The sequence below is a fragment of the Cydia fagiglandana genome, chromosome Z, assembly GCF_963556715.1.
Source record: "Cydia fagiglandana chromosome Z, ilCydFagi1.1, whole genome shotgun sequence".
NCBI lineage: Eukaryota > Metazoa > Arthropoda > Insecta > Lepidoptera > Tortricidae > Cydia > Cydia fagiglandana.
In genome coordinates this window covers 6,486,463-6,502,986 of record NC_085959.1, presented here as the reverse complement: position 1 = coordinate 6,502,986, position 16,524 = coordinate 6,486,463, and the positions used below count along the sequence as shown (strand labels likewise).

At 39.1% G+C, this 16,524-nt stretch overlaps 1 protein-coding gene across 1 annotated transcript in view; it reads left to right on the top strand.

The window, feature by feature from the left end:
• The window catches only part of LOC134678776 (dipeptidase 1-like), a 242,591-nt gene that overhangs the window by 121,716 nt on the left and 104,351 nt on the right, over positions 1 to 16,524 (top strand). Inside the window, exons 2-4 of the mRNA XM_063537476.1 lie at positions 1,514 to 1,558; positions 13,930 to 14,071; positions 15,249 to 15,405. Of these exons, the coding sequence (XP_063393546.1) occupies positions 1,514 to 1,558; positions 13,930 to 14,071; positions 15,249 to 15,405 (344 nt within the window). The remainder of the gene's footprint in view (positions 1 to 1,513; positions 1,559 to 13,929; positions 14,072 to 15,248; positions 15,406 to 16,524) is intronic.

The following is a 16,524-nucleotide window of genomic DNA, read 5'->3' as shown; positions in this document are numbered from 1 at the left end:
TTATTATTTTAAAACAATTTAATCATTTCACTGACTTGCACGCGCACTCATTTCGAACCTAGAAATGAGTCCGCGCGAACGTTTACTAGGAAACAGGTCAAACCTGCAGAATGCGCACCTGAAAAACGTAATGTAGGTATAGTTACGCTGGCCCGAAATATTCGTCAATGGTCAGGCCGAATATCCGGTATCCGGTATCCGGCCAAACAACTATCCGTTGCACCTCTAGTTCCGACTTGAGGAAGCGACAGCTGACATACACGGGACAGATGTATTTCATTATTAGAAAAGGTTTTCTTGCTGTCGCAGTTATGGTTATTCTAAATTAGTAAGTTACAATATTTAAATTAGATTTTGTTTTAGTGAAACAGTACAATACGGACATCGAAGGAAAGTGACAAACATGGCATACTAAGCGATGATATGGCATGGCATACTGTGATGAAACAACGCCACATAATTATTGTGTTTGGGGTTTTTAGAATTGTCTCGATGAGTATTCTAATCTGTGGTAAGAAAAGTACAGTCAGCGAGAAAAACTAGTACCAAAAATTACATTTTATCCCAAAAACTTGTTTTACTTTTCGTTTGTCAATCTACGATTGTCAGTCTGGCTAGGCTCCCTGTACGGATATGGTTTGTCTACGTGACACCATCTCATATCTCTCTCTCATTGCGAGTTGTTAGAAAGTGACAACCATTTTATCACGTGAATCCATCTAGCCGGCGTATTATAGATGGCTTTATCCACGTGATAAAATAACTGTCACTTTTTATCACCGTGGGATGGAAAGTGACGGACACCATTATATCACGCTGTCACGTAGACAAGAACGGCCATCATATCCTCATTTTAGTATCATCATTTTAGTATCGTGTAGTAATCTGTGCAGCAAACTGAGCACCGGGAAACGTATTTTCTTAATACGTAACGTATTTTCTGACTTCCGGGAAATGGGAGTGAAAATGAATGTCGAGGTCGGAAATTGTGTCATAATTTTGCTTTTAAATCGGCTTTTAAATTTCGAATGGGTTTTGCAATTCGGTATTTTTTTTACCGATTTCAAAAAACGAATATTCTCTCATCTCAATTTAATTAGGTACACTTTTTTTAAAGTAAGTAGTAAGTAAGTAAGTAAGGTACTGCGTGGGCTATTAAAATCTCTGCAGACTTTTCTTGGTCTAACTCTACGTCATTTCTCAACTGATTGAAAAAAATTTTTTTTTGATTGATAGTAGAATAAGTAATTAAATTTTTCTCAAATCCATTTCTGATGAAGGATCCGTGAGGAATCGATATATTTGAGCCTTTGAGTATGAGCGAGCAACTGGTGTAAAAATTTGTATACATTAATTTTATTAAATAAAACATTAATTAATATGATTTTACATTCGTATTTTCAGATGCCTCCCCTGTTTCATTATTTCCAAACTATCAAAGGACAGACAAAAGTAATAAACATGTAAGTTTTGACTGAAGGTTATTATTAAATGTCCTTTATTTTGTTCGCAGGTATAACGCCTAGAAAAGTCAAGTCACTCAACCTTGTTAGTAGAGGTAAGACAGTTAATACCATAGAGCATTTAAAAACCGGAGCTTAGAGTTAGATCGTTAAAAGTCTGCAGCGATTTTGATAGCCCACGCAGTGCAAGTGTCATTTTAAACGTCAAACTTCTATGAAATTATGACGTGGAAATAACACTTACACTGCGTGGGCTATCAAATCCGCTGCAGACTTTTATTGGTGCGACTATACATTTCTGTCAGAAACCTTGGACAGCTGTGCAAACTTTTGTATAGGCTGACGTTTATCTTACATAGCTTTTTGTACGTTACGTACAAATCATAATATACAAATAGCCATACAGATCTGCCAGTTTTAAACGACATATTTGACAGTTTTAAGAGCCCGTCAACGTGCACACTAGCGCCACTGTTAAGTAATCGTAATTATTTAAATTTAACGAACGATATTTAAAAAAAGGAGACCGCTACGTACTGTATTTTGTATTTAAGTACCTTTTGAATACATCAGACTAGTTTTTATGTTGCTGGATTCGTCGGTTTATGAACTCAAAACAAAAACGGCCGTTTTAACTTTGGACGCATAGATTGACGAATCCAGCAACATGAAAACCAGTTTGATGTATTCAAAAGGTACTTAAATACAAAAAAATACAGTACAAAGCGGCCCCCTTTTTAGTGTTCTGTACAAAACTTTGTTCACAGAACACTTATGGGATCACTTCGGTCTTGCAAATCAGTTAAATGCGTTTTTAGGGTTCCGTACCCAAAGGGTAAAACGGGACCCTTAATAGGACCTAAGACTTCGCTGTCCGTCCGTCCGTCTGTCACCAGGCTGTATCTCACGAACCGTGATAGACAGTTGAAATTTTCACAGATGATGTATTTCTGTTGCCGCTATAACAACAAATACTAAAAACAGAATAAAATAAAGATTTACATGGGGCTCCCATACAACAAACGTGATTTTTGACCAAAGTGAAGCAACGTCAGGAGTGGTCAGTACTTGGATGGGTGACCGTTTTCTTTTTGCATTTTTTTCCGTTTTCTTTTTTGCTTTATGGTACGGAACCCTTCGTGCGCGAGTCCGACTCGCACTTGGCCGCTTTTTTAAATATCTTTCGTTAAATTAATAAATAATCACGATTATTTAGCAGTGGCGCTAGTGTGCACGTTGATGAGCTCTTAATCAGCATCTGAAATTGCCTATCAGCTATCACTTAAATTGAGAGCATTTCGTAGTGTGTTGAATTAATAATGCTTCTGCTTAAAGCTGAATTGGAATGGACAGTCATAGATAAAGATAATTAAATCGGTTTGATAAAAAAATACTCCCTTCTTCTGCCTCGCGCTATCCCGGCATTTTGCCACGGCTCATGGAAGCCTGGGGTCCGCTTGACAACTAATCCCAAGAATTGACGTAGGCCTAGCTTTTAAGAAAGCGACTGCCATCTGACCTTCCAACCCAGAGGGGAAACTAGGCCTTATTGGGATTAGTCCGGTTTCCTCACGATCACGATGTTTTCCTTCACCGAAATGCAACTGGTAAATCTCAACTGATATTTCGTATAAGTACATAAGTTCCGAAAAACTCATTGGTACGAGCCGGGGTTTGAACCCGCGACCTCCGGATTGAAAGTCGCACGCTCTTACCGCTAGGCTACCAACGCTTCTTTCTTACTATATAATTATCTTACTTCTGGTAAAATAGTTATTTAATTAATAATTAAAATAAAATCTATCCTATGTTGGCATAACAATACTTTCAATTGGATCGTTTCATAATTGTTTTCCATCGTATTTTCTCGGAAACGTTCGTATTTGTCATGCTATTTCAGTAGATTACTTTTTGTACCGAGACTGACTGAAATAGAATAGAAGAGAATAGAATAGAATAGATAGCAAGACACGTTCGCACGTTTCCGTGAAAATACGATGGAAAATAATTATGCACTACATCTGTAGATATCCTTTTCTTAGAACACTCCGCCATGGTTATTATTATTAATAACACAAACATTATTTAATAACATTCTGCCGCAAATCCTAACTGTTATAACAAACAAGCAAACCACAAAATTATATTATTTGAAGTGTAATTATAATACAAACACACACTCAAATTAAATAACCGACAGAACGCAAGCAAAACAAAGTTGCCAATTTTCACCGGAATATTATTACCCGTATTTTCAGAGAGAATTATTTCCCTCCCGCAAACGGTAATTACGTACTGGAATTTTCCGGAAAACCGGATAAAAGTCCGGTTAAAATCCGGTTAAAACTCGGATTGGCTGGTTGCGGTTAGTAGCGGTCGAGGTCTTTTGTATTGGTACTCGTACTGCTATTATAATAATTGTAATTTATAACCTTCGTTGTGGCAATAAATGATTTATCTATCTATCTATCTATTTTATAGGGATGACACGCTAGAACCGGTCGGGTCCAGGCCGAGGCGTCTGACACTGTTTTCTATGATGGGTGTCCGATGATCACGTGATGCTTTCTATAGAAAGCGAAGCGTCGGACACCCGGGCCCGGGCCCGGACCGTTCTAGCGGGAGTTGCTTGAGTGCGGTACAGTGGGCTTAGCCATACACTCGTGTGATCTTATGGCTCCTCTACACGATGGGCCAACGCCGGCCATTCCAAGGGACGCATTTATGCGTTAGAGGGAGCAAGTGATATTGCTATCTCATTCTACCGCATGGCTGCGTCCCTTGGAGTGTCCGGCGCTGGCCCATCGTGTAGAGGAGCCATTATAAATAAGGTTTGACCCATCATAGCTTGTATTTGCGTCTTCATTTCTTACTAAAATAACTCTCTTCTTCTTCCTCGCGTTATCCCGGCATTCTGCCACGGCTCATGGAAGCCTGGGGTCCGCTTGACAACTAATCCCAAGAATTGACGTAGGCCTAGTTTTTAAGAAAGCGACTGCCATCTGACCGTCCAACCCAGAGGGGCAACTAGGCCTTATTGGGATACAAAATACAACTGGTAAATCTCAACTGGTATTTCGTATAAGTACATAAGTTCCGAAAAACTCAATGGTACGAGCCGGGGTTTGAACCCGCGACCTCCGGATTGAAAGTCGCACGCTCTTACCGCTAGGCTACCAACGCTTCTTTGTTACTATATGTATATTATCTTACTTCTCGTAAAATAGGTATTTAATAAAATCTATACTATGTTGGCATAACAATACTTTCAATTGGATCGTTTCATAATTGTTTTCCATCGTATTTTCTCGGAAACGTTCGTATTTGTCATGCTATTTCAGTAGATTACTTTTTGTACCGAGACTGACTGAAATAGAATAGAAGAGAATAGAATAGAATAGATAGCAAGACACGTTCGCACGTTTCCGTGAAAATACGATGGAAAATAATTATGCACTACATCTGTAGATATCCTTTTCTTAGAACACTCCGCCATGGTTATTATTATTAATAACACAAACATTATTTAATAACATTCTGCCGCAAATCCTAACTGTTATAACAAACAAGCAAACCTCAAAATTATATTATTTGAAGTGTAATTATAATACAAACACACACTCAAATTAAATAACCGACAGAACGCAAGCAAAACAAAGTTGCCAATTTTCACCGCAATATTATTACCCGTATTTTCAGAGAGAATTATTTCCCTCCCGCAAACGGTAATTACGCACTGGAATTTTCCGGAAAACCGGATAAAAGTCCGGTTAAAATCCGGTTAAAACTCGGATTGGCTGGTTGCGGTAGCGGTCGAGGTCTTTTGTATAGGTACTCGTACTGCTATTATAATAATTGTAATTTATAACCTTCGTTGTAGCAATAAATTATTTATCTATCTATCTATCTATCTATCTATCTATCTATCTATTTTATAGGGATGACACGCTAGAACCGGTCGGGTCCGGGCCGAGGCGTTTGTTTTCTATGATGGGTGTCCGATGATCACGTGATGCTTTCTATAGAAAGCGATGCGTCGGACGGGGTCCCTTTGTTTCCCATAAAGTTTTAAGTCATAATGTATTGATTGTCATATTATCGTTAGTCATAAAACTGAAACCGTTAACTTTTCAGGATTTTTGTAAGGTTATTCTATAGATGGGTTAGGTTAGGTTAGGTTTGTTTTATGGCAATCCTGAAAAGTTACGCGTTTTTGAGAAAAACCAATTATGACTAACGAAAATTCGGACAAACAATACATTATGACTTAAAACTATTTGGGAAACAATAGAGACCCGCGTCGGACACCCGGGCCCGGGCCCGGACCGTTCTAGCGGGAGTTGCTTGAGTGCGGTACAGTGGGCTTAGCCATACACTCGTGTGATCTTATGGCTCCTCTACACGATGGGCCAACGCCGGCCACTCCAAGGGACGCATTTCTGCGTTAGAGGGAGCAAGTGATATTGCTATCTCATTCTACAGCATGGCTGCGTCCCTTGGAGTGGCCGGCGTTTGCCCATCGTGTAGAAATGTGCTTTTTTTTTCATTATTATTTCGGTTGTTCAGGTGCGCATTGTCCAGGTTTCTCCTGTTTCCTAGTGAACGTTCGCGCGGACAAATTTCTAGGTTCTAAAAGATGACACGTGCAATATTGGATCAGTGGAATATTTAAATTGTTTTAAAAAATTATACAAGTACGATTATGACCGTGACTGTTTCTTAAATCCAATTTGTTTACTCCGAAATCAAGTAATCTTACAATTCGGTATCCGGCCGGATAGTAGTTCACTATCCGTGGCCGGATAGTTCGGATACTGGATAGTAACCGAATATCCGGTGCATCTCTAATACCTTAGTAAACTAATAAAAACTTATCAATTTGTGCAAAATATTACAACCGCAAATAGGTATTTCATAAATTTATAATTACCTGTCTCATAAATAATAATGAACACATTTAATACAACTGTTTGCATAATTTAAACGGTATCTCTGCTTGTACAGCATTATCAATATGGTTGGAGGCTTATTACAATTGAATAAATTCAAAGTGGATGATTAACGTAGTAGGTAGGTATTTAATAAGTAAATAAATTTTGTATTAAGTAGAAAAGCCTGTAAATATCATAAAGCCTAGAAATAAATGAAAAGTGGAAAAATTCAGTTAGACGAACTCGTGACTCTGAATCACTAGCCCATCGCTCTGCCAACTGAACAACCGGGACTTCACTCGATGACAGCGAATATATCCATCATATCACTCACAATATGCGCCTTAGGGATGCGCCTAGCGACCTCTACCGTAGTACGATTACACTTCTTGAACTATTCAATTTCTTTTTTATTTGTGATCGGTTATTCACGGCCCAATTCGAACTTTAAGATACGTCAGTTAATAGATGTAGAAAAGATATGTCAGTGTCAAATGTGACATTTCTTCAAACAAAAACGTCACTTTTGACACTGACATATCTAATCCATATCTTTTCTAGATCTATTAACTGACGTATCTTAAAGTTCGAATTGGGCCGTCAATATTTTATTTTGCATTTCCGTGTTATTATACTAACTTAACTAATAAACGGGTTCTAGAGTAATAATACCGGATGTGGCCTGTAACAAGAGCAGAAAATTAAACTGTAGGCTGTACTCCTCATATTGACCAACATTTGTTCAGCGACTTTTAAAATAAAAATAACTTGTGGTTTGATTTTTAATACACTTTAAAGTTTATTCTAAGACGCAATGTATTGCGAATTATGTTATGTATAAGGTGTGACAAGCAACGTCAATTACAATGATATGGCGTGGCGATGGCGTCCATTGAAGATAATATTTATTTTGTATGAAAAATAGGAAGTCTAACTACTTTATAATTTTTAAAAGTTGATGGATAAGTGTCACCGTTTGAGGAGTACAATCTATGTTTTAATTATTTGCTCGTGTTACAGGCCACACCCGGTATATTATCCATAAGGGCAGTTCCAACGTGCACCTTACATCTAACCGATATTGGAATCATAATTAGTTAGTTAGCTGTCATTCGCGTGTTAATTTAGCTCTGACTTGTTCAGTACATGTATTAAAGCGAGCGAGACGCCCGCGCGAATTACATCTAACCTATCTAATTGGTTTGAGGTCAGATGTACGTCAAATTGGCTTGAATATCAATTCAACAACTGATTTTTTAAATCTGAATGCCACTCTTCGAAAGATAAGATGGAAGGCGAGAATCGATGAATTCTTCAAGTAATTAGAGTGAGAGAAAATGTTTTGAACGATTTCTTTGGAAGTAGATACGGACAAGATTTATAGAGTTGAGAATAGATGGATTCTTTCAGATACCGATAATAGACGTTTTAATGGCTTTTATAAGTGTTTGTAAGCTTAAATACTTATCAGGGGGACAATTATATGTAAAGTTAATTTTTTTTTTATAAAGTTATGCATACGTTAGCAAGTATGTCAGTGTCTAACTCGTGGCAGCCACAAAGGACCCTTCTCCCTTCTTCCCATGGTTAGCCACATAATATTACTCTCAGTACCTAGGTATATTTCGCTCGAGCTTATTATATTATCTTTAAACAAGCAATTCTTGTTTTATTTATTTACCTATATAATTATATATATTTCAGGGATCTCGGAAACGCTCTAACGATTCCGATGAAATTTGCTATATGAGGGTTTTCAGAGGTGATAATTCGATCTAGCTAGGTTTTATCCCTGAAAACCCGCGAATTTTTGAGTTTTTATATGTTTTCCGAGCAAAGCTAGCCCAGATATTTTAATTAGTTTGCATACACAGCAACTATGGTGGGTCTTACTAGGTCCTAAATGGAAATCAAAAACGGTCCCCAAATCTTAATTTGCATTCCGTTGCCATTATTCATAAACTTTTGATATAAGTATTGGAAAAATAGTAGGTACCGTAAAACGGGGTGAGTAGGTTTCGCGGGGAGAGGTGGGTTAAGAATGGGGAGAGAAGGTTTGAGAGGGGGGTGAGAAGGGATTTTAAGGCTACTGCTACAAAAATAATGTATTCCAATCTAAAATGGAGCTATAGTCATACGCATAATAAAAAATCGATCCAACAATCTTCCAAAATCACCTTTGTATGAAAACCCCTCACACCCCAAATACGAGGCACTACGAGGTGAGGTGGGTTTTCCTCTTTATCGTCAAAGTTATGAAACGAAACTACCCAAAATAAAATAAAAACTAAAGTGCAAACGTCCGGAACACTTATTATATAGGTACATATGTAATAAAATAAATTAATTAAAAAATTAAAAACACGACTGCTGCATTTTAAATCGAACTGAAAAGCTAAAAATAATATTAATATGTTAGTCACATAATTTTATGAATCTAAATTGGAATGTAAATATACACTCACGGTCATTCACAGTAAATACAAAGGGCTATGCACATTTATGTCCGTGACTGTAGGTACGTGTACATTTAATTTCAATTACAGTCGGGGGACCTTGATGTATCTAAGTGCATCTCAATCAAAAGGTCCCCCGACTGCAATTGAAATTAAATGTACACGTACCTACAGTCACGGTCATTAATGTACATAGCCCTTTGTACTTACTGTGAATGACCGTGAGTGTATATTTACATTCCAATTTAGATTCATAAAATTATGTGACTAACATATTAATATTATTTTTAGCTTTTCAGTTCGATTTAAAATGCAGCAGTCGTGTTTTTAATTTTTTAATTAATTTATTTTATTTTAAACATTTTAGTGAAAAAACTAAGTAAAACTACCATTTATAAAGATTTCCCCCGGCCATTTAGTTTGTCCACAAAGTTCTTTTTAATGTGGATAGGTATTAGCTCCTAGGACTGGGACCTTCTAAAGGCAGGGACACACTAATTACGGGCGTCTTTTCTGTGAATAATATGTGAATGTGTTCACAATTTGGGACATTTGATATTTGATATTAAATATAGCTTCTTAACTTCTTAAAAAGAAGTGGAATTTTGAATTATAATGGCCATGAGGGTTTGAAGGTCCACAATAAAGACTCATAATTTTAACTGTCATTAAAAAAGTTTTTGACCCAATTATCTTCGTCGCAACTTCAGCACGACGACGCACACATGGCCTTTGGCAAAATAGCACCAATTCAAAGATCAATAATGACAGACTGCATATAAAAGGGCCTATTCGACGCTAATATCTTTAAGTGTTAGTTACCTACCTACCTACCTACATTCAAATGATGAACTTCCAAATAAAAGTAGGTAGCCCTAATAGACTAGATAGCTGAATGCCGAGCTCTGCGTAGGGCCGAACACCCAAAGCATCCAAGAGAAGCGAGTATCTACGCGAGGCTGAAGGCTAAGCTGCGGGACGTTAGCGGTGAAACACAAAACCACTGTAGGTACATGTGTTAAAATACATAAGTTGAAGACCGACCTCCGCGTAAGGTGAAGGGCTAGGGATTCTAGCAATTCCTGCAATTTCTTCAAATATCTGACCAAGTTCCGCGAATACTAACCTCCCGCAGCTCGGTCTTCAGCCTTGCCTGGAATTGCGACTTCTCAATTATGATACTAGGGGAAATTGTAGAACTGTACCTGTCGGACGCTCCGGGCCTTCGGCTTTACACGGAGTTCGATCTACGGGCTTCGCATTTAGACACTGGCTATTCCCGACTCTTTTTGTACGAGGGTGCCGAAGGCGCCCGACTTTGGAACGCGTGCATCGCGCCACATACGTCGGGCTAAGCCCCACACTTTAAGTATGAGGGCGCCGAAGGCGCCCGGATATGGTAAGGGTACACCGTGTCACGTACGTCGGGCTACGCCCAACTCTCTTAGTATGAGGGCGCCTCGACTTTGGAACGCGTACAGCGCGCCATATACGTCGGGCTAAGCCCGACGCATTGAGTATGAGGGCGCCGAAGGCGCCCGGCTTTGGTAAGCGTACTTACAGCGTGTGACCTACGTCAGGCTACGCCCGACTCGAGTCGAAGTCGAAGGCGCCTGGTTTTGGACCACGTGCAGCGCGCCACGTATGTCGTGCTATGCCCGACTCTTTTAGTATTATTCAAACCCTATCGCTTAAATCGAAGTTCACACGTTTAGATGTCAATAGGGCGATTTAGTTCCTAAAATTACTTTCTAAAAATATACCTATACAAGCCATATGGATGATTTGTATATATTTTTATGATCAGCGGTAAATACCCTTTTATTTGATAGCTCACTAAATAAGATAGAAGAATTTATTTTTCTTAGCACATTTTGTAAATCCTTATTTAACCAAAATAAGATTTAAGCGCGTATGTTGCATATATATTTTAAATCGCCTTTCAAAGCTCTTCATTTTGAGACCCCACTCGATAGGTATGCAAGATTTTTTTTTCTAAACGTCACGCAATATTGTGTATTACGTCCGCCATATTGGTTTTATAATGACGTCATATAGCCTATGTCACCCGGGATGACGTAAGGATTCTAATGACTTATCATACATCTAAATCGGTTAAGGCATTCAGAAGTTATGATGGAATAAAGAAACTCACATACATACAAACATGAACGCTGAACACAATACACTCTTTTTGTTTGGGCAGTCGTGTAAAAATAAAATGTTATCGGGGTTTGAATTTCAGTTATGACCCTACTCACCCCATTTGACGGTATGAGCAACGCTAACTGGCGCGGACGACAATAGAGGCATGTTCAGATATTTGCGAGCACCTTGGCCGCTCCGATATATCTGATGGCGGCTGTACATACATTGTTGTTGATGCAAGATTAATCCAACAACACAATATCAAGATGGCGCCGATTTTAGTGCCGACGATAAAACAGATTTACGGTAGCTGCCATGCGAGTGACAGAGACAGAATACCTCCAGTAGATGCTGCGTTATGAACGATTTGAAATAGAAACAAACAGAAGTGGAAATTATTTACTCTTAACCACAAACACGAAAGAGAAAATTATACAAAATATAACACCAACAATATAACAATAGATACACGGGAAATTATCACAATGATCTCATTTCAGCATGATGCTTGTGCTGATCTTTTGACGATAAAGCAATTAGAGTAGATATATCGTAAAAGAGACAAATTTTTCTAAAGAGCAACTTTCACTTTAAATTTATTCGTCACTTTTTTTTATGTGACAATCCGTTATTGGTAAATCGGTGATGCATGTAAAAGCGTGTCCTCAATCAGAAAAAAAAAACGTATACCTATTTTTAACTTATGTAAAATACTGCTTTTGTATTTAATAAGGAGGCTTATTTCAATAAGGATCTAAATTTTGTTGAAGTTTTTAATTGGAAACGTGGACAGGTGGACACAATTGAAATATACAATCGTAGTGCGACAAACATATTTTACTAAAAGGTCTCATTTTAATCAATACAGTAAAAGTTAACACCCGGGTACAGATGTAGTGAATAATTATATTCCATCGTATTCTCAGGGAAACGTACGGACGTGTCTTGTTATTTCAGTCAGTCTTGGTACAAAAAGTAGGTACTAAGCTTGACAGAAGTAGCATGACAAATACGAACGTTTCCGAGAAAATACGATTGAAAACAATTAAATTATGCATTAGGTAGGTACATCTATTCTGTACGTACTTACATATTTCATGATTTTTCTTATTTGTGTTTAAAGTAGGTACTGTAAAAAATGTATAACGCATGTATAGATGCAGCGTGAAACCTTTAGAAAATAACATTGCGATGTCTCCGGAAAGACGCGAATGAGTGAACCATACAATACAATGTTTATGACCCTTAGCATAGTGTCCACAAGTTACATGCAGCCTCTAGTAGTGAGTGATCTGTGTAGAGTATAGAATAATGTGGAAGTCGTAAAAGCGATCCAAGTCCCGATTGCAATCAATTCCTTGTGATCGCTCTCCATGCCAAGCAAATATCACTTCCTGTCGGTTAGTCATGTTTTATTTGCTCACAACCTTTTATCCGCCTTACTTGTGCACAAATCACGCGAGGTTCGATAGGGGGAGGGGGGTCACGAAAAAATCACCATAGATCACGTTGGGGTATAAGGAAACCTCACGTGTATTTTTCTACAGTGAACGAAACTAAGAAAGAAAAACCCACCATATCTACTTTTTCTCGGTTTCGTTAAACATAAATCTTCACTCTGCACTTCAAAATAGCGAGTCTATTTAACGAAAATAGAAAAACAAACAAGATTTTCTATATGCTATACTATTTATTTTAAAATTAGGTCGAATGAAAAAATTTCAAAAAAATACACGTGAGGTTGTGTGGGGGGAAGGGGGGTAAATAACCAACAACCTCACCAAATATCACCAAGGGGGAGGGGGGGTCAAAAAGTAACCGAAGACACCTCGCGTGATTTGTGCACAACCCCTTACGAGAGAATGATGTTTTTGGTACGCTATGGTTTGGTTTGGTATAACTAGTCGGATGGTTTTAAAATGTCGGGATTTGTTGTTATTGCTTTTTATTTTGCACACGTAATTTAGCGGTTTGGTTTAACAAAAGATAACAATGCCATTCATCGTCAGGTAATCTCTCAAGTGGATTCCGACATCTTAAAACCGTACGATTATACAGTCAGCAATACATACCCACATACATACCGGTCAAAATCATAACCTCGGAGCGGGCGCACGCACGCGGGTGCCATTGTAGGTAAAATCCGTCGCACGCGCTCGCGTCATCCACGCGTATTCGGGAAACGAGATAATCACAAGATCTAGAAACGATATAGAGATCAACTAGATTTACATTAGATATCGACTAGATGTGACTTGGATATCTAAGTCATAACTTGTCGAAATCGTTCAAGAGGACCTCCAGAATCGTAGAAACGTCAAATTTGACATATCTATCTTGCAAATATCTTTAAATTATCCATATCGTAACTTGTTGAGGTCTAGTAGAGATCTAATACATTTTCAGAATCGAGCCGATCGTCAGTTAGCAAATTCATACTATTATTCGTCCCCGCTCACCCGCTTCAGCTAACGGACGCCCTTAATCGGAGCTTTACTCGCGGCTCCGAGCTAATTATTAATATAATTAATTTCCTAATCCGCATCAACTGATCTATTAATTAACCAAAATAGGATAGCGGTTAGTTAAATCAGAACTAAGCTGCAGATAAATAAGAAAATTAAACTTTATACCCCCTTAACTTTTGGGTATGTCCACAGGGAATACCTGAACATGGTCTAAAGTTTGACCAAAATAATATCCCTTGATTCAATAACTTTTTTTATCTGTGAACGAGGGTCCTAAAACCAAAATAGTTTTTTCCATTAACACAAAATCACAAATGTGTCGCTTAACTTCAAACTCGGGTAAATCCATTGGACCCTCTCAGCAAATATCTACCCTATTACGTTTTCTTAATACCAAAATCGCATAATCTGACAGATGGATTTACCCGAGTGTGGAGTTAAGCGACTCAAATGATTGTTCTAGTGAGGATGGTGAACCCGTGCGAACGTCGCTCGATAGCGTGCATACTGCTCGCTATCACTGCAGTAGTCGCTGCCGCTAGCTATGACCGCGAGAGGCTTGAGATAGCCAAGCAGATACTTGAGGAAGTACCGCTAACTGATGGGTAAGTGACCGTACACACAAATGATTGTTCTAGTGAGGATGGTGACCCCGCGCGAACGTCGCTCGATAATGTGCATACTGCTCGCTATCACTGCAGTAGTCGCTGCCGCTAGCTATGACCGCGAGAGGCTTGAGATAGCAAGCAGATACTTGAGGAAGTACCGCTAACTGACGGGTAAGTGACCGTGCACACAAATGACTGTTCTAGTGAGGATGGTGAACCCGTGCGACGTCGCTCGATAGCGTGCATACTGCTCGCTATCACTGCAGTAGTCGCTGCCGCTAGCTATGACCGCGAGAGGCTTGAGATAGCCAAGCAGATTCTTGAGGAAGTACCGCTAACTGATGGGTAAGTAGCTGTCGTAATCTCTAGCCGCCGATAATTACCAAGACAAATTAATTGATTTGTCAAAATGGAATGGAACGAGAGACCTTTTTATAGGCCCCTGGGTGGCTAGGATAAAACTCAGATTCATTACTAATCAGTTTCGCGTTACATAATTAGTAATATTTCTTTTGTAAAAAAATATGCTAAAGTATTAATAATACTAAACTCGATTTGCCGATTTCGTTAAAAAATGTGACATCACACCAGGGGGGAGGAGTTAGCCAAATGTGATTGTGACAAGGAGGGGGGAGGAGTCAAAAAACCTAGAAATTCGTGTGACGTAATTAATGGATGACCTCTTATATATACCTACTCGTATATTTTCAACAGCTATTGCGATGTAACATAATAAAACCGGACAAGTGCGAGTCGGACTCCCCCACCGAAGGTTCCGTACTTTTTAGTATTTGTTGTTATAGCGGCAACAGAAATACATCATCTGTCAAAATTTCAACTGTCTAGCTATCACGGTTCGTGAGACACAGCCACAGAATAAATAATAGTACTAAAGTACAGAAGACTCACTCTCTAACAAAACGCGTCTGTTACGATCAGCATAGATATGGCCGCTATAGGTGGCGACAGCGCCACGCGCGGCTTGTGGCGAACCCCAAAATTGGGGCCGAACGGACGTACTTTTAGCTACCTGTAGCAAAGCGATGAAATCGCGGAGTGAGACAGGCCTGACACAGCCTGGTGACGGACGGACAGCGGAGTCTTAGCAATAGGGCCTTGTTTTACCCTTTGGGTACGGAACCCTAAAAAACTAAATAATAAACCTTTCCCCCAGACACAACGACCTGCCCTGGAACATACGCAAGTTCCTACGGAACCAGATCAACGAGTTCGAGTTAGACACCGACCTCACCCGCGTGGAGCCCTGGTCCAAGTCGAAATACTCGCACACGGACCTGCCGAGACTGCGCGAGGGAATGGTCGGGGCTCAGGTAAGTTACACCACCTGTTTAATGGCTCCTCTACACGATGGGCCAGCGCCGGCCACTCCAAGGGACGCAGCCATGCGGTAGAATGAGATAGCAATATCAATCATAAATGCGTCCCTTGGCGTGGCCGGCGTTCTCCATTATTTATACTTTTTATTCAACTTCGAATACATTTTTCTAGGCATCATGACGAATCTAATGAGGTATCACACGTATTTTTAGGAGTATTATCTCTATTTTTCACCGTTTTCAGGATCTCGAACAGACTAAGGGTGTCCGTTAATTAATTGCCAAATGCAATCAGTTGGTTAAGCTGAGTCAAGTCTTGGTTCGGAAATTTTGAGACACGCTTAAGAGGAAAGGGGTCTAACTCGCCCACCAATGGTTCCGTACTTTTAAGTAATTTTTGTTTTAGCGGCAACAGAAATCATGGTTCACGGTTCATGAGATACAGCCTGGTGACAGACAGACAGATGGACAGACAGACAGACAGACAGACGGACAGTGGAGTCTTAGTAATAGGGTCCCGTTTTTACCCGACTACGGCAACGCAAAAGGAGGGTTATGATTTTGACCGGTATGTATGTGGGTATGTATGTATGTATGTATGTATGTTCATCTGTTCCCTCATAACTTCTAAAGTACTTATTATAATTTATCAAACGACGTGTCATTCGAATCGTCTTAATCGTCCGCTGGTTATAGGCTATATGGCGTCACAAAAAAATGAACACGGCGCCCTCTAGAGGTCATAAAGTCACGAACCAAAAAAATAAAATTAAGTAATGATGACGTGTTATACATCATTTTAAAGAGCTCAATTAGCACATTTCAAATATGTAAATATTGTTAGCTTTTGCACCCGGCTTTGCTTGCATGCGCCATATAAAACATTACTTTATTTATCGGTTAGGTAATTCGAACTATGAATCTACAAACGCTCTGGATTCTATCCGCGTGTTACGCGACTACGGCGATACAAGAAGATTATTGCAAAAGAAATTTGTTTGGCCGCTATACATGGTGTTTTTTTAATGTCCTGCAACATTTTATAACGTGAATAACTGAATAGGTATAGAAGTCCTGATCAGCCAAAATTTAAGAAACAGTCAATTTTTTTCG